The 23954-nt window shown below is 49.4% G+C and overlaps 6 protein-coding genes across 11 annotated transcripts in view; 2 read left to right on the top strand and 4 right to left on the bottom strand.

Moving 5' to 3' along the window:
• The first annotated feature begins 973 nt into the window (after positions 1–973).
• LOC131208346 (alpha-methylacyl-CoA racemase) lies at positions 974–2480 on the top strand. The gene is made up of 2 exons (XM_058201061.1): positions 974–1327; positions 1387–2480. Exons 1-2 carry the CDS (start codon positions 1220–1222, stop codon positions 2419–2421), a joined length of 1143 nt encoding a protein of 380 aa, XP_058057044.1. The 5' UTR covers positions 974–1219; the 3' UTR covers positions 2422–2480.
• A 16-nt stretch (positions 2481–2496) lies between these two features.
• Positions 2497–3693, bottom strand: LOC131207993 (2-oxoglutarate and iron-dependent oxygenase JMJD4 homolog). The gene has a single exon (XM_058200631.1). The coding sequence runs from the start codon at positions 3691–3693 to the stop codon at positions 2497–2499; it is 1197 nt and encodes a 398-aa protein (XP_058056614.1).
• Positions 3694–3918: 225 nt separating this feature from the next.
• LOC131208363 (large ribosomal subunit protein eL37A) lies at positions 3919–4727 on the bottom strand. The gene is made up of 3 exons (XM_058201090.1): positions 4649–4727; positions 4234–4369; positions 3919–4167 (listed from the first exon to the last, which is right to left on the bottom strand). Exons 1-3 carry the CDS (start codon positions 4649–4651, stop codon positions 4031–4033), a joined length of 276 nt encoding a protein of 91 aa, XP_058057073.1. The 5' UTR covers positions 4652–4727; the 3' UTR covers positions 3919–4030.
• Positions 4728–5103: 376 nt separating this feature from the next.
• LOC131208345 (WW domain-containing oxidoreductase) lies at positions 5104–17806 on the top strand. The gene is made up of 5 exons (XM_058201060.1): positions 5104–5241; positions 5310–5819; positions 5900–6209; positions 17353–17481; positions 17551–17806. Exons 1-5 carry the CDS (start codon positions 5147–5149, stop codon positions 17734–17736), a joined length of 1230 nt encoding a protein of 409 aa, XP_058057043.1. The 5' UTR covers positions 5104–5146; the 3' UTR covers positions 17737–17806.
• LOC131208335 (eukaryotic translation initiation factor 4 gamma 1-like) lies at positions 6513–16944 on the bottom strand. Of its 3 annotated transcripts, none has more exons than XM_058201046.1 (4): positions 16819–16944; positions 15099–15974; positions 8715–10966; positions 6513–8639 (listed from the first exon to the last, which is right to left on the bottom strand). In XM_058201046.1, exons 3-4 carry the CDS (start codon positions 10683–10685, stop codon positions 8355–8357), a joined length of 2256 nt encoding a protein of 751 aa, XP_058057029.1. In that variant the 5' UTR covers positions 10686–10966; positions 15099–15974; positions 16819–16944; the 3' UTR covers positions 6513–8354. The 3 variants fall into 3 exon arrangements, with proteins under 3 accessions (XP_058057029.1, XP_058057028.1, XP_058057031.1); XM_058201045.1 differs by lacking the exon at positions 16819–16944 and adding an exon at positions 16174–16285; XM_058201048.1 differs by lacking the exon at positions 16819–16944 and adding an exon at positions 16174–16285 and having other exon boundaries at positions 15110–15974.
• LOC131208331 (uncharacterized protein K02A2.6-like) overlaps positions 17786–23954 on the bottom strand; it is a 6459-nt gene continuing 290 nt past the window's right edge. The window contains exons 1-2 of one of the 4 annotated variants that reach the window (XM_058201036.1): positions 22576–22701; positions 17786–20923 (exon numbers count right to left, since the gene is read on the bottom strand). In XM_058201036.1, coding sequence (XP_058057019.1) covers positions 18497–20923; positions 22576–22689 — 2541 coding nt within the window. In that variant the 5' untranslated portion in view covers positions 22690–22701 and the 3' untranslated portion in view covers positions 17786–18496. Of the gene's footprint in view, positions 20924–20999; positions 21154–22575; positions 22702–23954 lie in introns of those variants that run through there. The other 3 variants (XM_058201039.1, XM_058201037.1, XM_058201040.1) reach the window with 3 other exon arrangements.

Raw genomic sequence — 23954 nt, 5'->3', positions numbered from 1 at the left:
ATTCAATCCATCACTCGGAGCCGTCGACCATGCACCAGAGTCCCAGAGCCTATCATCGTTCCGGTTGCACAGAGACTTGTGGCACAAGATCTTATGCTGCTCATCGCTGTTGAGTCACACATTTTTCACGCTAGCAACGCTGTCGATAGGAGACGAGCAACCTTCGATTCTGTCGCTCCCATTGCGGTGTGCATTTCTCACATCACGAACTTCACACGTCTGCGTTGCGCGCGTTTTGGGGGCCTGGAAAATACATTATAAGGTACGCACACATTATGATCGGTGAGTTACGTTCCATTTCACTTTGCCGGAAGGCAGAAATTTATTACCGAGCAAACCACGTAGCGTCGCAGCCTACTTTGTTGAGAAGAGTACAAGAGAATTTTTCAATTGGCATTGGCCAGTTTTGCGCCTTCTTCGCTTTCTTCGCGCTCGGGCCCGCCAGTTATTAAAATGCTATTTTACGAGCGCCAGCAACTCCCGACTCCCGACCCGTATCCTGCTCAGTGGGCGGGGAGGGTCAGCACTTTAACTGTACTGGACGGGAAGAAGACACGCGATCAGAAACACAGCACAGCGAGAAAACGAAGCTCAGCGCACCGAAGAAACGAACATGAAACGAAATCGCACTGGAACCGGAAAAGAACGCCATCGCACTATCACTGCATTTACTTTCGATGGTAAAACGGTCGACGGGTAAGTTACAAACATCAAACTGAACTAAAACTAAACAAAAATAAAACTAAATCGAAACAAAACTGTGACGCTCTCGCCAACCAACGAATGAGCTGTGGAATTTTTCCTCACGTTCCACTTCCACTAGCTGAATAAAGTGGTGAATAATAAAGTGGTGAATAAAGGAGGAGAGAATGTGTGCATGTGTGAGTGGGCTTCGATTTCCAACCCTTTCGCATGCTGTCAAATGTGGCGACAGGGTTGGCTCGCATTCTATCGTTCTAAGCTTCAAGGGGAACAATAATGTACAGGATTTAGTTTCAATTTTCATTCACAATTTTCAATTTTCAATTCAATTTGGACGTAGAAAATATTCATTCCGCATAACAGAAAGGGAGCTGCAGTTTTGAAACAACATTGTAACATCTGGCAACATTATCAGAGTGAAAACGAAATGCTGAAATGGTTCAACAAATTCACCGATCCAAAGTTCATATTCCTTCAGTTCTGTTCAGAGTTCCTACTTAGATAGATAATTTCAGCGATGGCTCTGCAAGGTTTAAAAGTAATTGAATTCGTGGGTCTTGCGCCGGGACCGTTTTGCGGTATGCTGCTAGCCGATTTCGGAGCAACGGTAACACGCATCGATATGGTAACAATGCTTAACATTTTATGTCGCTGTAATTCTTATCAGCTTTCACTTATCAACAGACTCCCAGGAATTCGCTGGACGTTCTGCAAGGAGGAAAACGTACGCTGGCATTGAATCTGCAAAAACCGAAAGCAATAGAAATGGTACGGTCGCTGTGTCGAAGATCGGACGTGATGATAGAACCGTTTCGGCCGGGTGTTATGGAGAAACTAGGTCTGTCCCCGGCAACGCTCCTACGAGACAATCCACGACTCATCTACGCGCGACTGACGGGCTTTGGGCAAACCGGCTCCCACGCCGCCCGCGCCGGACACGACATTAATTACGTTGCACTTTCGGGGGTTCTCTCGCTATTGGGTCGCGCGGCCAGCAAACCGTATGCACCGATCAATCTGGTGGCCGATTTTGCGGGCGGTGGTCTAATGTGCGCTTTCGGTATACTGGCGGCGATAGTTGAGCGGCACCGGTCTGGAAAGGGTCAAATAGTTGATAATGCGATGGTCGAGGGAGCGGCCTACGTCGGCAGTTGGTTGTTTCGCTCGCAGGGTCTTCCACTGTGGGGAAAGCCACGGGGAGACAATATGCTCGACGGAGGCGCACACTTTTACGATACGTACGAAACGAAAGATGGTAAATTTGTTTCCGTTGGCGCGATAGAGCATCGATTCTACCAGCAGTTGCTGGAAGGGCTTGGCTTAGATCCCGAGTTGCCGCAGTTTGGGCACGAAGAGGAACGCAAGAAACAATTTGAGGACATTTTTCGCACCAAAACGCGAGACGAATGGATGGCGATATTCGAGACAACGGACGCCTGTGTTTTCCCCGTGCTCGAGTTGGACGAAGTGGCATCGTATGCGCACAACCGCGACCGGGAAGTGTTCCTGGATCCCCTGAAAACCACGGATGATGCGACAATACCAACACCGGCACCAAAGCTGAGTCGCACGCCGGCTGCTTCAGGCGCACTATCCAAGAAGCGCGATGACCTAGAAATGACTGTTGAAATTCTGGGCGAAGTAGGCATCGATCTTCCTCAAATTGTTCGCCTGCACGAAGAAGGCGTCGTTTTGTTATCCACTGCCCCAAAGCTGTGAGGACTCATTTTAACTGATGTTAACTAGTTGTAAGTTTTAACTACCATAATAAAACAATGGTAAATAGTGGGTTTTCTACACCGAGGCAATGGCTTGCTTTATTCGTTCGAGGTAGCTTGCAACGGTGTTCTGCATCTCTCGGTAGGATGCCAAATGATTTAACTCCACCACCTCAGACAAAAGATTCGCTATGCTGACTAGATCGAATACTGCGTGATGTCTACCCATGGTGTAATGGTACTGTTTCATTTCGACGCCATCGTCCTTGAGCCACTTCAACCTTTTATCACCGATGTGGTAGATGATGGCAAAGAAGTCGGCATAATTCATACCAAAACTGGCCTTTAACATTAGCTGACAGTGTTCGTCAAAGTTTTCCATATCTCGGCAATCGTCAATCTCACGCCGAACATCGCAGAGCGCGCTGCGAAGGTTCCTCCACAAGGTGGCCACATTACAGCCGTTGAACCAGTTATGATTTACGGAAATGGCATCCTCTACGTTCAATACTTGGTGGTACCAGCCCGTGGGCACGAATACCGCTTCGCCTGGTTGTTGCTGCACGGCGTAAAACTTAACGCCTGCATCCTGAAGGCTTCGCTCGGTCACGCGAAAGGGAAGGTTCCGCCAGCAGTCGGCCAGCTTCTGCTCTTCTGATGGCGGAAGGAAGTACCAGAGCTTCCGGCCGCCGATGTTCACCGACCAGCTGTACGATCCAAATACGTCCGCATGAAAAGCGGTCCATGTGCCTTTGGCTCCGATATACACAAACCGATAGTCATCCAAGCCTCGCTCGAGTAAGTACTCGTTCAGCCAGTCCGAGGCGAAGAAATGAGGCGTTTCGTAGAATCCGTATTCCGGTACCATACTGCGTAGATGCCAGTCTTTCAGGTAATATCGACCGCGTTTACTGTTCTCGGACGGGCTCTGCCAGCTGTCCAGAAAATCATACAACTTAACCTCAAGCTTCTCGTGTGCATTGTATCGCTGCGTCTCGCAGTCGGCCACCGGAACCGACAGATTGGGCAGCTTGCTTTTCAGGTACTGCACGTCGAGCTGACTCGGATCTACCGATCGATCGATCCAATGGTTGAAGCACTCCCAATTCTGTGCGATGGACGTTAGAATGACAGGCCGGTTCGGGCGCATGAAACGAGTGAAAAATTCGGAGTATGTTATGTCTTTTGCAGCGATTCGCTCGATACCAGCTTCACTGTAGGACGACGACACCGGGTCATTCGCCTGGAATGGCTCGATTTCTATTTGCGCCATGCAGTAATAAGGTGGTTGTAAAGCGAGCGAGCAGGATAAACAAGCGATGTCTTCGCGCAACGCAGAACTGTGTCTACCGACACAAAATCGCTACAGCTGTCAGCTTCGGGGCGCTTCTCTAGTGGAATTCGCAACTAAAGTGTGACAATAATAGCGGAGGTCCTGGGTAGTTTCTTTCTCTCAGTGGAACGACTTAAGTACCGACAGCATGTAAATTCTCAAAAATTAGTTTTTCCCCAGTGCTATTTATTTCGTTTCCTCAAGAGATATAGTTGGTGAAAAACAAAACTCAACGAAGGATTGCTTCAACCCTCGTCGATAGACGGCTTCACACACTTCAGGCGGTGGCCTTGCGAGGCTTCGCTACCTGCCCCTCGCGGAAACCATTGCGGAAACGGCGACGCACTACCTTCAGGTGGCGCATACGGCCAGTGCCAGTGGTCTTCCTCCTCTTGGCCTTAACCGACCAATTGTCTGCAACCAGAAGGAAAGGCGTGAATGAAGTGGGATTCAGAATATTTCATTTTCCTGAATACTTACATGATCGGATCTTAGCTGCGGGGTAGCCGCAGCGGGAGCAAGTATGCTTCTGAATGTGGTACGACGAGCGGCCACATCGGCGGCACAACGTGTGGGTTTTGTTGTGGCGCTTTCCAAAGCTGGAAGTACCTTTCGTCTGCAATGATAAAAATCGGCAGAGTTAGTGGAGATGGTCTTCTCGTAAAGCATTCTGGGAACGTCGATCGCGTCCAACGGTGTTTCCCTAACCCCCTAAGGTTTTGACATGATGGCATAAACACACCACGATGTCGGCCTGCGGAAGGAGCCGCCGCGACAATCGGTTTCATTCGGTACACGAACGGCAAAAGTGAACGAATTTCCATCACCGATCCATCGCGCATTGCGGGGAACCATCGGTAACACTTTTAATAAAGCAAAACCACGAGATAATTACCATTTCGAAGGCTGCGGTTACAATTCACAGAATCACGCGTGTTTCCTTCGCAGTGCTTCGGGAGGAAAAGAAAGACATTTAAACGATAAGCAGCGATTTGACATTCGCGAACTTCGTGTTCTCTTTTCGGTGCTCTTGTTTTCACCACTTTTTTGACACGTCTTCACTGTGCACTCTTTAAATGAACGGTGTTCCAGCCTTTTATTGATCATTTAATGCTCGTACATTACGTTTCGATAAAACAGCTACCATTGTACCTAATAACACTAGGAATCGAATAAAAACACTGCGATAAACTGAAACCTTTCGAGCGCGCGTGAAATAAGCCTCCAATGCATAAAAACAACGAGAGTTCAAAACGATAAATTCCGCCGCCGTCGGATTTGACAGTTGTGTCACTTGGTGTCATCAGTTTGAGTCCACTTTTGCAATCGGTTACTGGAAATTGTTCCGTAGATTTGCAAACGAAAGAAAATAGTAAAAAGCTGATCACCAACGATGCCGGTGCAAATGCCGGAGTCTGACTCGGAGGACGAGCTGCCACCGGCATGGGAAGAACGTGCCACCAGCGACGGGTTCGTTTACTATGTAAAGTACGTAGTTTGAATGTTTTCCAACAACACTCCCAGCATCTGACTATAATCTACTTGCAACTCCAAAGCCACCAAAGCAAGACCACTCAGTGGAGCCATCCGCGGACCGGAAAAATGAAGCGTGTGTCCGGCGATCTCCCAATCGGTTGGTCGCGCCAGATCGAAGAAGGTACCGGAAAGGTGATTTTCGTGGACGAAAAAACCCAACGCAAATCGTACATCGATCCGAGACTAGCGTTTGCGGTCGAAGAGGCACCGACACAGGTCGGTGAACTGCGCCAACGGTTCGATAGTGGCACTAACGCACTGCAGATTCTTCACGGAAGGGATCTCAGCGGCAAAGTGGCACTAATTACGGGCGCGAACACCGGAATTGGGTTCGAAACGGCTCGCTCGCTGGCACTGCACGGTTGTGAGGTTCTCTTTGCGTGCCGTGACGAACAGTCCACGAAGGCTGCCATCGGGCGAATATGCCAAGAGAAGGAAGCTGCCGGTTTACGGTGCAAGTTCGTTCCACTGGATCTTGCCAGTCTGCGGTCCAGCCAGCGATGCGCCCAAGAAGTGCGAAAGCTTTGCAAGTAATCTACACCATTCCGGAATGTTCGTAATGTCCTTTGTCGTGTTGTAAGCAAAATTCTTTACCCTTCCCACCGTCCAGGCACATCGATTTGCTGATACTGAACGCTGGCGTGTTTGCCCTTCCACATTCCCTCACCGAGGATGGCTACGAACGTACGTTCCAGGTGAACCATTTGGCGCATTTCCAGCTGACGAACCTGCTGACGGATTTGTTCGACCACACGTCGCGCATTGTGGTCGTTTCATCGGAATCGCATCGAATGAGCACATTGCCGGCGAGCGGCCTCAGCGAGAGCGATCTGTGTCCACCGCCGGCAAAATTCTGGAGCATGTTGGCGTACAACACTTCCAAACTATGCAACGTGCTGTTCGCAATGGAACTGGCTAAGGTAAGTGTGAAATCGCGCTTATCGTTATCTTCCCGTCAGAAGCGATTGATAAAATGGAAATCCACCTTTCTGGCCGGCTAAGGGGGGTGTGATGTGATCGTTCGAAATTTATGGAACTCTCAGTACTCACATAGACATCTGAGACACGGACTCCGTACGAAACCCTCTTAGCCGCGTCCGAGAGGAACAGGCTCAGATTGATGATCAACTCCGTTTCAGATGTAGGGTTTTTCTATTACCGATCAAAAACGAAAGAGAAGATTCATGGAACTAGACAGCACCTTGGAACAAGCTTTTGCTGGTACAAACGGAGGCATTTGTTTATTTACATTTAATAGCTACTTTTACATAAGTTTATCGGAACAGAAGAAGTTGAAAAGAAACGGCGAAAGTTTGTGATAGCGGACCTTACTTTTTACGCGCCTTCTTAAGAGCCGCTCTTCTGTGTGTTGGGACCGTCTCTTTGCGCCCTGTGTTTGCAAGAATGTCGAACCCGCTGTCGCGGTTCTTCACGGTCGCGGAACATTCGATCACCACACGAGTGTTCGTTGGCGGATCGATCGCCAATTCTCGATTATTAAGTGAATGGTTAATAGTAACTCGAAATGATCGAGGAGGGTGGTGATCGCGCGTCGTCTCAGACTTGTATGTGTGTCTGAGTATGATCATTATTGCGATCTTTCGTATCTGATGATCTGCCCACTACGAGTCGACTGTTCAATTGAATTTTCAAATCCTAAATTATCTTCTAATAGAGCCTTAAAATCTAGCTTTTTTTGCGACTTTTTATGTTGTTTTCTCTGCTGTGTGTTGCTTCTTAAGTGTACCATCTTTAAATTGTGTATCCTAAGCCCTGCCGCAGCACCAGAGGTGTTGCAGCTTCCAAAGACCATTAGTTATTTTTGCTATCTCTTGATTACTATTAAAATAAAAGGGTAAAATGTAAAGAAAAACACGTGATCGAGGCGCTGGCGTACCATACCACCCACCTATCGGCCCTCCTCACAATCCAGGCGCAGTTCCATCTCATTTAATATTCCCTAATTCACTAGTTGAAGCTTAATTGATGTTTTTTTTTATTGGTTTCCGTTTTTCGGTTCTATTTACACGCTGACAATTGTGTGTTGCGCCGCTAGTCCAGCAATGTCCGTCTTTTCTTTGATCTTCTTTGATCTATCTGCGATCTACATTAAGCAATCCTATAACAATCGGGTTATCGGGAAGTATCGCGGGTTACACTGGCACCCGGCAGGGCGGGAAACCCACTTTCGTGGAGTCGCCACGAACGGAAGTAGTTGGTATTTTGGTTAGAGTGTCCTGTCTCTCTCTCTCGTTCTCTCACAATTGTTTGCTTCCTACCTATGTTAAACCGTATGTATATATATGTATTTACGTTTAGTTTGTTTTATGTATTTTATCGAGTATATAATCTCGGATCGGGCGTCGCTTCCTTTTCCACCCATTTCCACATAGTCGTGCCGGATAATCCAACTGTTTAGCAAGGAACTGCTGCGTGGCATCATTTCGTTTTCTATCGCTGTGCGGTCGCACAGCAGTTCAGTTTACCTTTCCTAATACACAATATTTTGAGGCTTTATTTCGGGCGTCTGTGCCCATCCGCATTCTGTTAATCATTGGGCCAGCCAACCGCTGGGCCACGGATACCACCATCCCTGATGAGGAGCAGTTTAAAGATGACTTTAAACTGTTTTGAGCCTATACACGAAGAAGAAGAGAAATTCTCATACACAGTGCGTGGTTTACATTGTCCCATAATGGTGAATTGCATTTCGGGAATTTGATAATTCTACCACTGTGTCGCTCAGCGATCAGAGGGGACCCTGTGGCTCTCGGGAAAATGGCAATCAAGATAGGGAATTTTACTCTGTTTCGTATCGATTGTTAAGGAGAATTGATTATACTACTGATGGTGCCGAGCTGGTAGTAAAGGGATACAAAAAAACAAGGGTCCAGAGCGCAACGCGGAAGCCGCCATCCGGAAGGATTAAACATTTAACAAAATAGAATCGAAGCGAAAATAAGTAAAGGGGGTGCGCGCGCAGCAAACAGACCGGAGCGTTGTGCGGGTTCTTTGCCGGATCAGTCTCTCTGTTCCCAACCCGCAACATCAGGACACGCTGCCTATCAGAAGTGACTGCTACTGCGGCCATGGTAGTGCTGCTTTTTGGAATTATTGCCACCGCCGCCGCCGCCGCCACCACCACCACCACCACCGGACTTTTTATGCGATCCTCCCGAACCCTTACCGCCGCCACCACCCATCGGGCCGGAAGCACCGAAGAAACTGGGAGCCGGAGCGGCCGCCGCCGCCTGATCGCCCGTATTGAGCGACGCAAATACATTCGTTTTGCCCCAGCCCTGGAACATGGACGCTGACCCGAGACGCGTTTCTTCCGCTGCCTTTGAAACCTGCCGGAGAAAAGAACGGACACAGGAATCAGTTCCAAACGCTCGGTGATTGTCATGCGGCGCCACCGAACATACCGAGAGGTTGATTTTCTTCGGGTCGATAGCAGGCATTGTCCAGGGGTTGCGCGTAGACACGGGCTGTACGAAACCGTCCTCGTCAACGAATCGTTTGTTTTTCGAAGCACCGCCACCACCGCCGCCGCCCCGACCACCATCGTTTTGGTTGTAATCGTGCCGGTGGTTACCACCGCCACCACCACCACCGCCCCGTGGCAGGTTGTAGTTGAGCACCCAGTTCTTGTTTTCTTCCGCCTCGACCTCGCGCTGAATCTGTTCACGCGTTTTGGGGGTAGCCAGTGCGCGACGCGGCTGCCACCGATCTTTGCGCAGATCGAGCAGGTCCATGATCATGAAGCGGATACGGTTGCAGACCGGTTCGCCGCCGGGCATTAGGGTTTTGCGTTCCGCCACCGACTGCAGCTTGGCGAAGCATTCCTGAAGGCAGCGCTCGTCCTCCTTCTCGATGCGGGCCCCGATCGTGGTCAGAAGCTTGCAGAGACACTCCACCGACTCCTCGTCCAGCATATCGTCCTTGAGCAGCATCGACATGCATGTAATCATCACCTTCGCCCGGAGCTGCTCGTGTTTGTACAGCTCCCCGATGAAGCGGATCGTGCCGAGGGCGCGCCTCCGGATGCGGTACTTTTGCTCCTCTAGCTCGAGCTTCATTTCCGCCTGCTCCTCGGCGGTCAGCGGAACGCCCGACTCTTCCACGCGCTTCACGTTCTCCTCAGCCAGCGTGTCGGTGCGCTTGCACTCCAGATGATGCTTCTCGAACTCGCGCTGGCACTGGGCAATCAGTTTGCGCTTAAAGTTGAGCACGTTCGTGGTCTGCTTCTCGCTCGACTGCACCTCGATCAGTGTGCCCAGTTCCTTGCACATCTGGGCGTACGTGTCGGAAAAGTTCAGCTCCATAATGGCCTTCTCGAACAGAATCTTGATACAGTTGTCCAGCCGCTCCTCGGTGTCGATCTCAAACTTTTTGACCTGTTCCATCAGTACCCCAAAGTTCTCGGGCGTCAACTTGTTTAGCACGCTCCGGAACTGACGCGACAGTTCCTGGGTTTTCTGCTGCTCCTCGTCCATCTCCTCGGTCTTTTGCATCCAGCGTGGCTTCCACGCGTTGGCCGACCCTTTCAGCTTGACCTCCTCGCCAATGTTGACGTTGAGCTTGATCATCTTGCCGTCCAGATCGTCCAGACCACCGGCTGGTCCACCGGAACCGGGACCGCCACTCGAGCGGGTTGACATTTCCTTCGCCGACAGACGGCCACGGTACAGGTGGCGGTTCATCGGGGGACGCAGACCTCCGTCCGATCCGTCGCCACCCGACGACGACGACGGAGGTGGCGGTCCACCGAAGCCCATTCCCTTCATGAAGCTGGGCAACAGGGAGTTGTCCTGACCGCCGCCGCCTCCCACTACACCACCGCCACCCATACTGTGGCGTGTGCTCACGAACGTGCCAGGGTTCGCCTTCAGTAGCGACCGGCACACGTCCGGGATCGTGGACGGTTTCTCACGCCCGATCGCCGAATCCTTCAACGAGAGCAGCACATCTAGCGAGTACTTTTTCCGCGCATTCAAGCCCCCGATCGTGTCCTCGTTCAGCTTCTCGGACGTGCGGCGTATGCGTGTCCCAATTGACGCGTGACCAGCGGGTGTTGTTGCCGCGGCGGAGTTATTATTTCCCACCGAAGAGGCCGCCATCGCCGCCGTCGTTCCATCGATCGCTGCCGTGTCACCTACCTTGGCGGTGAAGTTGTTGTTGAGATTATTTTCGACCACTTCACGCTCGGTAGCCAAACATTCGACAGGCGCTTCGGGGGCTGCTGTACCGTTGAGGCTAGGCTGCTGTTCCGCCGTATCGGCGCCGACCGTTAGCAGCGGTTTGTTGTTGTTATCCTCGAGCTGCTGCTGCTGCTTCTCGGCTGCTGCCACCAGACCGGGAGTTACGGTGGCGATATCGCCACTATCCGTTGCCATGTTTCGTGCCGCGCTGGGTACTGACCTCTCCGCCGTTTATCCGATTGCCTTGATGAACAACACCGGATCTCACCTTGCTCCAGGGTGCGTGTGCTTTTGGAACGGATCAACACGGTAAGCGCTTACCGTGTGAGGCAGAGAGAGTTTCAGGTTCTCCCTCTTGCCAGAGACACAAACGCCGCGTCGGTTTGAGGTGATGTTTTGAACACTTAGTTTACAGGTTTGATCCACGACTTAACGCTAATCAGTCGATGGCTGGCGGAATGGCCTTGCGAAATAGTCTGCAATGGAGAAGAAAGGTTAAATATGAAAAAAGGACAAGTCAGCGAATGCATGGCTCAAAAGGTTTAAGGAGTTGCTGCAACCGCCAGCTGTTGAGCAAATACTACTAATGCTAAGCATGCATTCCCACTGGGCGCCACCGTTATCAGTGCCTACCGCGGCCAGGTGACGAGGCACAAACGTTTATCGCCACAGACCGTTTTGTGGCAGGTGTGTAGCCGAATACTCAGGGGACGTCCTAATGCCGCCTCGGTGGTCGTTGTTTCTCAGTTGTCTTTGTTGGCTGGCTGCGCGGTGGCGGCATAATGTTTGTCGCCACAAGACGGGAGCGTCTTCATTTTTTTTGCTGAATCGTATTTTCTCTTCGCTATTTTTATCATTCACGTGGCGGTAATGGTATCGCCTACGTGCGTTTGTGAGGTGCCGCTGCGCTTTGAGCTGTCTACGGTATCCCTTTTTTGTTTATGTCCCTGTTCTTTTTTTACCCTGCGAGAGCGAGAGTAATCTCTTCGTTACTCCATTCGTTGCCTGGTCGGTACACGTTTGGTACGTACGTGAAAAACTTAACAATATTGTGTGCCTTTGTCAGATTTGAGGCTCAAGTGAAACATTAAACTAGTCACAAAATACAACAATTATACAAATAGTGAAAAGCTGAACTGCCACAAATGTTATGCTGTGGCTAAAATATTACTCCAATGGTGGGGATTCTTTTTTTTGCGCACCATGCACCAACCAGAAGCAGAAGTAACGACGATTCCATTTTCGGGGGCTGTCGTGGTCTCGAAAGAGTATTTAAAAATACGATGAGATCATCTTTTTCTTGTGCGCATCACTTTTTGCTTCTCTTTTACGCGAACTCCTCTCGGCGATCTCCGATTTGGAATGCGATGTTGTGTGTTCGCGTGCATATCTTTCACTCTTCGTGTGTGTCACACGGCTTTGCTAAACTTTCTGCTGCTGGGGAGCGCCCCTCAACAGTCTTAAAAATGAAGAAACTGACAGCCGAAAACAACGCTCCCCCGTGTGCACAACACTAGAACACTGTTCACAGGATAGCGAGAAGGCGATCGTGATCGAGCAAAGGTCTCTTTGTGCTGCTACTGGAAGGTGGATCGGGCACGCACAGATTCGCTTGCAAAATATGGTTGCATTTTGATTTGTGGTAGAGATCAAGCACCACCAAACGAACGTGGGAAAACGCGAATTATGTGCGGACTACCCCCAAAAAATCAGCTGCTCGTGGTACAGCCCCAGTTGGGAACCGAAGTGGCCCCATCATCTGGACAAGGTCGTCTGGGTGCGGGTCGCCGATGGGGAAAGATCCATCCCACCATTCAGTCGCCTGCCGGCCACGTTCTCTCTTTGCCACCGCCGTGTGATCGTATGTTTTCCTTCTGTACCGCGTTTGGTTTCATGGCGCACCGCACGCAACATGTGATCCTTTACCCTTGAGAGCCGAGAGCCGTGGTTGTGTGTGAAAGTTGAATGTTTCTTGTTTTTCTAGTTCCCGCCGTTGACCGATCGCGAGCTAGGCTTTACACCTGGTGGTGGTTGCCTGGGTTGCAAATTTGCCACAATTTCTGCAGGATGACTAATTTTGGTCAATGGTCATTCTGCTGACGTCGAATGGCACTCTCGATCGGCGGTGGCGCGTGGCGAGAGTGCGTGACACTTTCTTGGGGGGGGGTTCTTTCGATTGCCTCTCTCCAAAATGTGCAGCTTGCCACTGGGGCCGAATCCACGGGTTTCTTTCGCTACTGTTTCGTCTCTGATTGTAGCTAGCAGCGCCTGCGATGAGCATGAATGAATGTAATGCGCTTACAAAGGTGCAGTACAGGGCGGCCGGCAATCCGTTATCGTCTGTACACAGACACGCACACACACATCTGTGCACCTGCTGTTGGAACGGAAAATGTGGCGGTTTTCGATAGCGGATCCTCAAAACCGCTATTCTCTCTCAGGTTGCGCGCGTTAGGGGCTCGCGTTTTCGGTGTGATACGAACGTGGAGGTAATAAAATACGCGTACGACCGTGAGAGAGCTGAGGCAACGAGAAGTGGACTTTCTTTGGATCGGCTCCACTGTTGCCGGGCAGCAAATCCAAGCTCAACATGCCTACTTGCGTGATGCCCCCGTGGCCGTGAGCCTGCGGCACCACTTCCCTGCACCTGTGTGGAAAGGGTCTGAAAAGAAACGCCGGACCCTCAGTGCACAGTAACACACACCACGCGTACGGAATGCGGTTAATCCAACGGTTAATTAACCGATCGCCTTTTCAAATCGGATCGTGCAAATGTCGATCCGATATATGATTCTTTCTGTTTAGCGGAATGCTTAGGAGTGGAGTGTTCGCGTTTGAAAAGAACATACCATCACTAACCGATTAAGCTGTTCAAAATGATCAATTGTCTGTCCTTTTTAAAAACACATTTCCTCCGTACGGCATCTCTATCGTGCCTATTAAGTGCTGGCGATCGTCTGCAACAGCAGACGTTCGATCGGGCATGATCAATGGGCGCACACTGCCCCTTTAGGAGAAAGTAACAAAGGCACTTCCAATCCGCACATCCGTGATCGAAATTCCATTTCACTACCGCGCAACACGCCTGCATTGCGTTTTAATAGGAGACCCCCGAAATTGGAAAGCATCTCGGCCCGCAACCCGCGGGACCGCACCAGTTATAGAAGTGGTACCGTGTTTTAATTTAAGCAAGTGACAGTGCCGCGAGCACTTTTCACTTCAAAGTGCCACCGAGCAAAAACGGTACAGAAAATGGTCAATGACTGACTGACCGATCAAGATGATCGGGACGGAGTTCTGTCGTTGATTAACGTCCTTGACGAACCGATAGTGATGAAGCACATGAGGCCTCTTTACGGTCGATGGAAAGTTGCTATTAGAAATGGGTGAAGCAAGGCCATTTGCAGAGTAATGGTCAGAAAGCAAGAGGAATCCCTCGTGCGGGTGCGGTTGCCAACACGGCGCCAGCGGTGACACGGCTCGATGAATCATAGTGAGTGACATCCAAGCAAACGAGTGCAACAAAGAAACCCCTGTAGTAGTAGTAGGCCTGGGGCAACTTTCGGTCTGAGAGTTTCGGTAAAGCGTTTAATCGGTAACGAGCTGTGCGCGAGTTTACTTTCGTTCTTCGCGTTATTTGCAATCGCGAAACAAACAACACATTAAGGCACAGACAATCAAGAAACGAAACGGAGTGCACCGATAAGGATAGGGACGCGCGAACTTTGGGGAATCGGTCATTTTTCGTAAAGCCTCTCTAGTCGCTATCGTTTTTCGTTTGGCAGAAAAAGCCATTTCACCCAGCTGAAGCTGCTGCACAAGTAGCCTACTGCGATTTCTTAGAGCATCAGTTATGGGCTTATCGACGTTTTGGATCGAAGCTGTGATTAGCGGCAACGGCGAACGCCTGAAGGTCGAACGCAGCATGCTGCGCCTTGCTTTATTACTGTTTTTAACGGTTCAAAAGGACTAGGGCTCCGGCATTGAACTGCTGCGCCTGCCGTCACAATGGCCGGAAAGAAACAAAGCCATGCAAACAAGTCCTCGTTTCTTCAGCGAAACGTGAGAGAAAACCGCGAGTGTGGTTCAATCTCACGCCTGCCTTTATCACCGACCGACGGATCATTAGATCACCTCTCTCCGTGCAAGGCTAATTTCTCAATGACTGTGGGTTGTACTGCGATCGAGGTCCGTGGCGTGCAGTGCACCATAAAGAATGCCAGAACCAGCGGTAGCGCGGCCGGTGAGACTTGGTCAGTCCAAATCGTAGTGTGTCGTAATGATAACCCGACCAGACGACCTCCCGTGTGGTGTGGCTTTTGAATGCTTGCCAGCAGCAGAGTTTCGCTGGCGAGGTTTTGTACTATATTTGTCTCCCTCTTTGCCCCGAGCGACACGCGCGCGCGCCGGTTCCTCGCGGGCATGAGTGTATTGGTGCGCCGTGGGTTTGCTGGTTGTTCCGTTTGTTACTGGTGTGTAGGGTCATTACGGCTCGCCCCGTTGTGTCTCAACAAAAAAGGATTGAGACTAAATTACAAAACCAGTAGGCATGGAAAAGTGTCACAAAATCCAAGGGTTCTCCTTGGTCGGTCGTAGTCGAACACTTACTCTGCACTTACGGTTTGGCGCTGCGGCCGTTTACTTGTAGGTCACAGTTCCGTTTCTCGGTCGAACGTGGCACAAGGCGCGAGTTGCTGCACTGCTGCGGCGGTGTGATCGGCAAAGAGTGAAGACCACGTTCCAATGGTAATTCTATCGCAGTAACTTAGATGGCCAGCGGGTTTGCGAGGATGTGCCGCAGGATGCACCACGAGGCGGGCGTACACACTTGATGATGAGCAGAAACAGGTTACCGTGAGCCGCCGGTCGCCTTAATGAGGATGACACGTACACAGAAGTGCGCACCTCGCGGAATCTCGAAACGAATCGGAACCACTTGGCGAGTAAGGCGCACGTACGCCGCACACAAATACACGACCGTTCACACTGTGCTATTAGTATCTCTCTCCCGATCGCAGGGATAACAAGAGACCATGAGGTAGAGCGTAATATTGATGGCAGGAAACAATCGCGGCGAGGCCACCTGATGGTTCGATCACGGTTTTTTGTGGTCCGGTGAGGACTGGAACTGAAGTGACGACGGTGGACACACACTGGCACAGGCACGGTTACGTGTTGTTGCTAACCAATCCTTCGGTGACGGCAGGACAGCGAAATTTGGGTGATCCTTCTTTGTTTTCTTCCGCTCTCGTTCAACCTAGTTACACCGTAAACTCACACACGGGTCACCGTTACACACGAGAGAATGGCGCACACGTGCAGTAGTAGTCGCAGAGTCGAGTCGCGCTAATCGGCTCACTACTCACTCACGGATCACACGGCGAGCTCACTTCTCACTCTCAGGTTGCCGGAATTTGTTTTGCCTTCCACCTTGCCTTGTCCGTTTCCCGGATGCACTGGTTTGTCGACGTAAAGTTACGATCTCTGAAAATAGAGCATTTAGAGTTAAGGTTAGTTTGAATTTCACGATTCCGATCGGTGTGCAGTGGGCAACCGTGGCAAAAACGTCTTTTCGCCGTGACATGTACTTTGCCGTGGACTTTCGACCTTCGAGAGAACGGGGTGGCGCCGAACGCGTTCGTTTGAGCAAACGTGGAATAGCTCCCCGAAATGCCATTATTACCTTTCGAAGGCTGTTCTACGCCTAGGAAGGCGGCGTGTAACCTTTTGCCTCAGCGAAGGACGGTGAAGGTACGCGTGTACCGATTAACTCCTGCCTCGCGTGGAAGTCCGTCTTTTCCGTCTTTTCCGTCCGGTGCGTACTAACCGCACACCAGACCCCGTTCGACTGGATTCGAAAAGTCACTTTCACGTGTGGCACAACGATGGCAGTGTGATTGAATCGAAGTGGTCGTAGTACGCGATTTCTCAAGAGCGGCGCTCGCACGCAGCTCACTTTGATAATGCACGAGCGAGCGAGACAGAGCTAGGCTTCCGTGTTAACACGCACACGAAGTCGTTCGCACGCGCCCGTCACAGCGGAAAGTTGTGAAGGACTGACACAGGCGAGTGCAAAAGCGAAGGATAAAAAATGGGGTGTCCCATTGTGGCCAACACTGAAATGTTGCGAATTACGTCGCGTTTCTCGGGTTCTTTTTCTTCCCAAAACCACCTTCGCACTCCCCGTGTTCAACGGAGACACCAACGAAACAGACTAGTTGCCCCTTCTCACTCTTTCCGCTGTCTGCTTCTGCGACCTTCTCGCCCGTAACACGACAGCAGAAGACAGACCTTTTCTAAGAAATGCAGCCGTTGGACGATTAACTACCTCTAAAGTAAATGTAGAGCAGCGTTCCGTACTCGCCGTGGGAATGGTCGCTGATCAACTTCTGTACCGTGGTAGCGGGAATATGTACTTGCCCACGGAACTGTTGGCACCGCACGTCCGTGTAACGTGGTGCGGATTTCAGAAGAATTCGCGAAATGAGCCCCAACCAAAGGGTGGGTATGTGACGGGGTGTTGGCGGCGGCACACGTGCGAGAGCGAGAGCACTAGTCGACAGCAAACCGCGCACATTTGACAGCTGACAACTCACGAGGTCGGAGGTTTGGGCTTTCATCGAGCGGTCGGAAGTGAGCCAAATATTGTAAGCCAAATGTTTTGCACTCTCGCGAATCTTAGCTTTTTAAAGGAGATTCCAAAACTGGTTTCTAATACGGGAATGGGATTTTCATAAATTTATTGATATCCTTCGAAGTCTGTCTCATGAACCCTCCAGTCCGTAGTAACAGTTTTACAATCAACAACTGATTATACAATTTCATATATTCAAATGGAGTCTTTCAAAATCCTTTTTTGTAGCGCTGGAAATCAAAAGGAATTTCTGTGTTTGTGCTCCACCCGGGAAACATGGTTTCGTCGGCCCTGTCCCGAAACTGGTGGTTCTACCGCATGCTGTTTGCCCTGGTTCGCCCATTTACCAAGTCACTGGTGAGAACGATAGACAGGAGGATGCTGCTTGCCGGAAGGAAAATGTGCCCTCGATTTCTTTAATTTCAGCAACAAGCCGCCAGCACCACCATTTACTGCGCAACGGCCCACGAACTGACGGGATTGACCGCACTGTACTTTAACAATTGTTACGTGTGCGATCCTTCGGGCACATCCAAGGACGAGCAATTACAGCAAAGTCTCTGGGAAATTAGCGAGCAGATGATTCAACGTGCCCTGTCTGGTAAAGACTGAAGCGCCCAACGAGTCCGGTACTGCTTCCGGCAAACGGTGCGGGTTTAACGTAAATACATCCCATTTATTGTGCAATCAGAAACATGCGCCTACAACTATTAGTCTTTAACTTGATGACATCCTAACTGTGATATCCTCGTACGGTAATATATTATACACGTAGTCCCGCAGCTCTTGTGCACAACCGTACTCCTCTATTTCTGTACACTGACTGACTCCCCGCTCGCCAATTCACACATACATTCATGCCAGCTCATTCGTATATGCCACATCCTCCCCTTGCACACACAGAGTACGACTTATTCACTATCTCAACAATTCATGTCTCTATTAATCTATTAGGTTTTTGAATCTGTCTTGTTCCTACCCTAACCTTTGATACTATTCCTCCTCTGCTTTCCAAACCCTCCTCTGTTTCTACTCCTCTACTCTTCACTCCTTCCCTCTCCACAAACCTTTTTAAACATTTTATATTTCTCACCCTCACTCTCCCTGACTGCAAGTCACGCATTGTTACTCTACCGGCTCCCTCCACTGCTATCACCTCATGTACCGCTTTCTCGTATAGAGGGTCCAGTTTCTCTCTCCTCCTCTGCATCACCAGCACCTTATCACCTATTCCTAAATCCATCGGTTTAGCCCCCCTTCTTTTATCCTCTCTTTCGTTACGTGCCACCTTTGCTACCCTGTCTCTGTCTCTCAACTCCCCGTCTTCCCTTTGGATTCTTTCCGTTCTGGCGCTAGGTAATCTGAAAATCAATCATGTTCTGAACACTCTATCCAGTACTTGTTTTACTGCTTCCGAATCTGCGCCACCAATAGGTGACACCACCAAAAACCTTGAGTAGTAGTCCGTTAACACCAACGCCTTCCACTTTTCCGACACTGTCGAGATGTCCATTGCTACGAAATCCCACGGGTTTTCTGGTAACTCGGTTGTCTCTATATGCGCTGGTATTCCGCCAGCGGTGATTAACTGGCATTCCTGGCAACTCCTAACGAACAACTCTATTTCCCTATCCATACCCGGCCACCACAACCCTGAACGTAACACATTCTTCATTGTTGTTATACCAGGGTGGCTCCTGTGTGCTATACTCAACGCCCTTTTACTCAATGTTGCTGGCAGCACCAGCTTCTCTTGTTTTAAAAGCATCCCGTCCCGCACGTATAGTTCCTTCGCAAAGGGCCAGAATCTTCCAATTTCTTCCGGCCATTTGCCTTCTCTACCCGTCCACTTCATTACCAACTGTAGTGTTTCATCTTTATCCGACTCCTCCTTAATCTGCTTTGCTGTTAAAGCTAACCTCTGCCTACCAATCAGTTCCACATCCGCCTCTACACTAAACAATTCGTGGGGCTCTCGTTCGCTTCCAAAATGTGGAACCTCGCGTTGCCCAACTAATCTAGACGGTGCATCCGCAATATTCTGCGACCCCGCAATATGCTCACACGTAAAATCATAATGTTGAATTCTCAAAAACCAACCTTCTGCCCTAGACATGATACGCTTTCCTACATCTTTAACTTTCCCTCTTTTCAACATAAACATAAGCGCCTCACTATCCGATTTAAGTAAGAATTTCCTGCCTATCAAGTAAAATGCAAATCTCTCCATCGCCCACACTATGGCTAACGCTTCCCTATGCAACTGTGGGTATCGGCTCTCTGTCTTGGTTAAGCTTTTAGACGCACAGGCTATCACCCGTCGTCTACCCGCACTTTTATCCTCCTGTACGAGCACAGCCCCTAGCCCCCAAGGCGATGCATCTGTGTACAAAATCGTGTCGTCTTCCTCCTTGAAATAACCCCTCTTGACTATCTCTTCCTTAGCCAGCCTCTTCATTTCCTCGAAATCTCTCTGCTGTTGCTCTCCCCACTTAAATTTGTTCCCTGGTATAATGCTTTCCCTTAACGATTTAGTTCTGTGCGAAAAATTTTTAATGAATGGGCTAATAAAAGTTAACATTCCCAAAAAACTTCTCAGCTCTGTTACATCCTTTGGCCTTTCAAATTCCTGGATTTCTATCAATTTTTCTCTCGTTGGTAAAATACCTTCTCCATCCAGAGTTAACCCAAGGAAATCTATCCTATTAACATTATAACTGGATTTCATTTCATTTATCGTCAACCCTGCCCTACACGCTACCTCTTTCACTATCTTTACTTTCCTCTCTAAATCTTCCTTAGAACTAGCGTGTATTAATAAATCGTCTAAATATACCAGCGTATTTCTGCAATTAGCAAAAATCCTTTCCATGGCGTGTTGAAACACTTCCGGCGCACACGACAGTCCAAACGGTAACCTTCTATACCTCATTAATCCATTAGCCGTCATAAATGTTGTTAGATGCCGTACTTTTTCGCAAAGCTCCACATGAAAATATGCGTCTTTCAAGTCAATCTTCGAAAACCATAATGCTCCCGACCCGTTCGGTATATTCGCCCAAATCCTCTCCAGCGACGGCATCGGGTACGGCTCCCTCACTATCGCCTTATTCACCTCCCTAAAATCTACCACAATCCTAAAGTCATTTATTCCTTTTGGCACCAGCACTAATGGCGACACAAACGATAGTTTGTGTCTCCTGCTGTCCACTCTCTCTATAATCTTTCTCCTTTCCATCTCCTCCAGTCTTTCTCCCACCGCTTTTTCAAATGCTTTCGGAATGTTGTATCTGATTATTTGCTTGGGCGCAGCCATCTCATCGAATCTTATCTTCACCGGCGGTAGTGACATTTTGGGGAATTCTTTCTCCTTTTCGCCGCTTGCCTCTTCACAAATATTATATATTCCCTTGCACGCGTCCGTACCTATCTTAATCAACCCAAGCTGCTGCGCCGTTTCGTATCCTAACAACGATGTGTTGGCCCCCTTTACTACGAAAAACTTTGCCAACACGCCGTTGCCTCCCTCAGCTGCTGTTATCACCGCCTCAAACGCGCACTCCGTTTCTAGCCTGTTCGCATTCCCATAACCTTTTAGTTGCTCCTCCGGATTCGGCGTCCAATTTCGTACACAAGCCGTCGAGCCCTCCCTAATGTTCCACCACGCTCCTTCCGTCACCGTGTTCACCGATGCCCCCGTGTCCAATAGAAAAATGATGCTCTCCGCTCCAATTCTTCCTCTTATCATCCTAGGGTCGTCCACTCGCCTTTTTACTCTCTTCTCCAACGGTTCTCCTTCCTGAAAAATATGAAGTTTATCAAACCAAAATTAGTCTACGATAATTTTGGGAGCATTGGTCGTGCATATCTCCTACATCTCTCCAACACCACCGTCGCCTTTAACCACCTGGTTCGGAGAGACCTCCCTCTTTGTCACCATGTTCTGCCCCTTCCTGTCGCACTTTCTCGCAAAATGACCCCTCCGTCCGCAACTATAGCATTTTGCCGTAAATGCCTTACACTCCCTTGCACGGTGAGAAAGTCCACACTTAAAACACTCTCTCTCTGCTCTTACTGCGGGGACACACGATGCGTAACGTAACAAGTTTGACGTTAACGATTAATGCCAAACTGCTGCGGCGCTGTCAAAACGTTTACGCCTCGCGCGAGCCGTAAACCCGAGCGTAATTATTTTTTTCATACGCTTTGCTTACAAACAGAGGATAATTTAAGTTCTTATTTGCTGGTATAGCAACAAAATCGGAAAAAACAGAAAACAATATTCAGAAATCAATTAATTTCTCTTCTATTTCTATTTTCTTGGACCAAAAACACGAACGTAAACACGTTTGACATTTCGTTTTTAATTTTTTGCTGCCACACGAAGCGTAAACGTTTTGACGTTACAAATTAATTTTACGCTAGTTTTCACGCTTCGTGTGTCCCCGCAGTTACACTTCGTACTGGTCCGTTCCTTCTAAATGGAGCCGCTCGTCCACCAAAACTTTGTTCCTTTTTCACCGCATTTACCTCCACTTCATTTCGTTGGGCATTCTCCACCCCCATTGTCTTCGCTTTGTCAGCTTCAAGCTTCTCCTGTCTAACCGCATCGATTCTCTCTCCCATTTTGACTATCATTTGCAAGTCGTCTTCCATCATTCCTGCCATTAGGCCTAGTTTCTCCGCTATCGCTGGCACCGATCGCCGCACCACTGCCTGCCTTATTTCTTCTATTCTTTGATCCTCCTGCAATTCGCAGAACCGCGCTTGTCTTTCCAATCTCAATACCCAATCGCTGAAAGCCTCTTTTTCCTGCATCATCATCTCCCTCAACTTCATTCGTTCCTTCGATACATCACACATACTATTGAAGTATGTATCTAGCGCCCTTATCGTGCCCTTGTAATCGCTTTCCTTTCCTTCCTTCATCTCAATCACCGACACGAGGTAATTCCCCGCAAATATTTTCATCGCATTCACTTTCATTTTCTGGGATGTTATCCCCTTACACTCTATAATCCGTTCGAAAGCTTGTTTAAATCGCCCCCATTCTGCCTTTCTTTCCTGCACTGGCAACCCTTCTGCAAACGGTTGAATTGGCCACGCTCCCATCAACACGTTTTTCTCCTTCCGTATCCTCCCTCGCTGCCTTTCCTCCTCTACGTTTGTCACTATCCATTTTCCACTCATTTTCTTTTCAATCTAGCCACACAACCTTTCCGTTCAAACGATTACACCAGAATGCCCGCGACGATGCTTCAGCGTGTACCCCACGCTATCCACCACCAATGTTCTCGTTGACTTGCTCGAAACACGTTCGATCGTGAATTTCGTACTATACCTTCGACACAGCTGCTACACCAGCAAACGCATACCATTTACGCGTCTGTGTTTGTTCGTTAACTTTAGTATGCTGCTCTCGATACCACTACCCAACCAGCCAATACATACCATCGCTGACAACTTTTCAACCGCCGTTTGTCTGCTTCCGCCCGTGTCGTCCGTTCTTTCCTCTGTCTTTCTCCGTACCCACTGACTCTTGGGCTCGCATCTCAAGCCACCCATACATTACTTCCTTTATATGTGCGGTGTGCACGCTTCGGGCAAAACCCGATCCGGCGTGTAGCTCTCCACACTAAGTCACCTTAGGCAACTTATGAGGAATCGCGCACTTGGTAGGCATAAAGCGTGCTAAGTGTTTGCCATCAAGGCACCGCACCAAGACACACGACCCTCAACAATCTAAAGGGCGGTTTACACGCTGCGATCTGGCAATGCAATATCGCTTGAAGTGACATCTCCGGAGACGTCATAAATGTCACTGCCGCGGGTGGAAATCTGAAGACTCGACGTGCAATTTGTGAACAAATTTCAACCAAGTGCCAGTTTGTCGGTTGGACATGTTGGAATCAGCCGTGGAAGCAACATTGTATTGGTTTGCCTTGCCATTGTGCTTTTCGGTTAAAAAGCGAAAAAAGAACGTGCGAAGAGGTTACAGTGTCGAGGAAATTGCTTTTAAATGGCATCGTATGCCTCCGCCTTTTTATCACGATCACTATATTTTTTATTTTTTAGTTGCCAAAGACATGGCAGACTTTCGTAAATTTTTATGAATTCAGTTACACACTTTCGCGAACGTTGACGAAGCGATAAAGCGATAAAATATAAATAAGAGGGCAAAACAAAACATCAACAAGTCAACCGACAAACTGACCCTGTTTTGAAATTTGTTCACAAATTGCTTGTCGAGTCTTCAGATTTCCACCCGCGGCAGTGACATTTATGACGTCTCCGGAGATGTCACTTCAAGCGATATTGCATTGCCAGATCGCAGCGTGTAAACCGCCCTTAACGGACTTGTACTACTGGCGATCTGTGAGGGTGCTCGCACACGGCGGGCACAAAGCGTTCGAGGTGTTTGCCCCACTGGGCACCACACCGTGACGCGCAACCCTCGACACTCTCCCAACACTTAGGCATTGCAGTGCGCACGCTACGGGCAAGCCCGTGCCGGCGTGTAGCGCTCCGCAAGTCTTCTCTCGCCTCGCTTTCAAAACGTGTCTTATGGGCGCATTCTCTTGGGCGCTTGTTTCACTACGTCACTGCTACTACCCAACACCAATACCATGACCTCCAGTCCGAAACCGGGTCTTTGCTAGCGCTCCTTCTTCCTTCTTTGCCTTCTTCTTTGTTAGCGCTCATGGTCCAAAACTGAGTCGCCTTTCCCTTGCGTTCGAATGCCCATGGTCCAAAGCCGGGTCATTCCTAGCCAGCGCCAATGGTCCGAAACCTGGTCGCTATTCCTTTTGCGTCCGAGTGCCCATGGCCCG

This window comes from Anopheles bellator, chromosome 2 (assembly GCF_943735745.2).
Source record: "Anopheles bellator chromosome 2, idAnoBellAS_SP24_06.2, whole genome shotgun sequence".
Classification (NCBI taxonomy): Eukaryota; Metazoa; Arthropoda; class Insecta; order Diptera; family Culicidae; genus Anopheles; species Anopheles bellator.
Note: the sequence above shows the minus strand (reverse complement) of the source record. Positions and strands in the feature narration are given on the sequence as shown.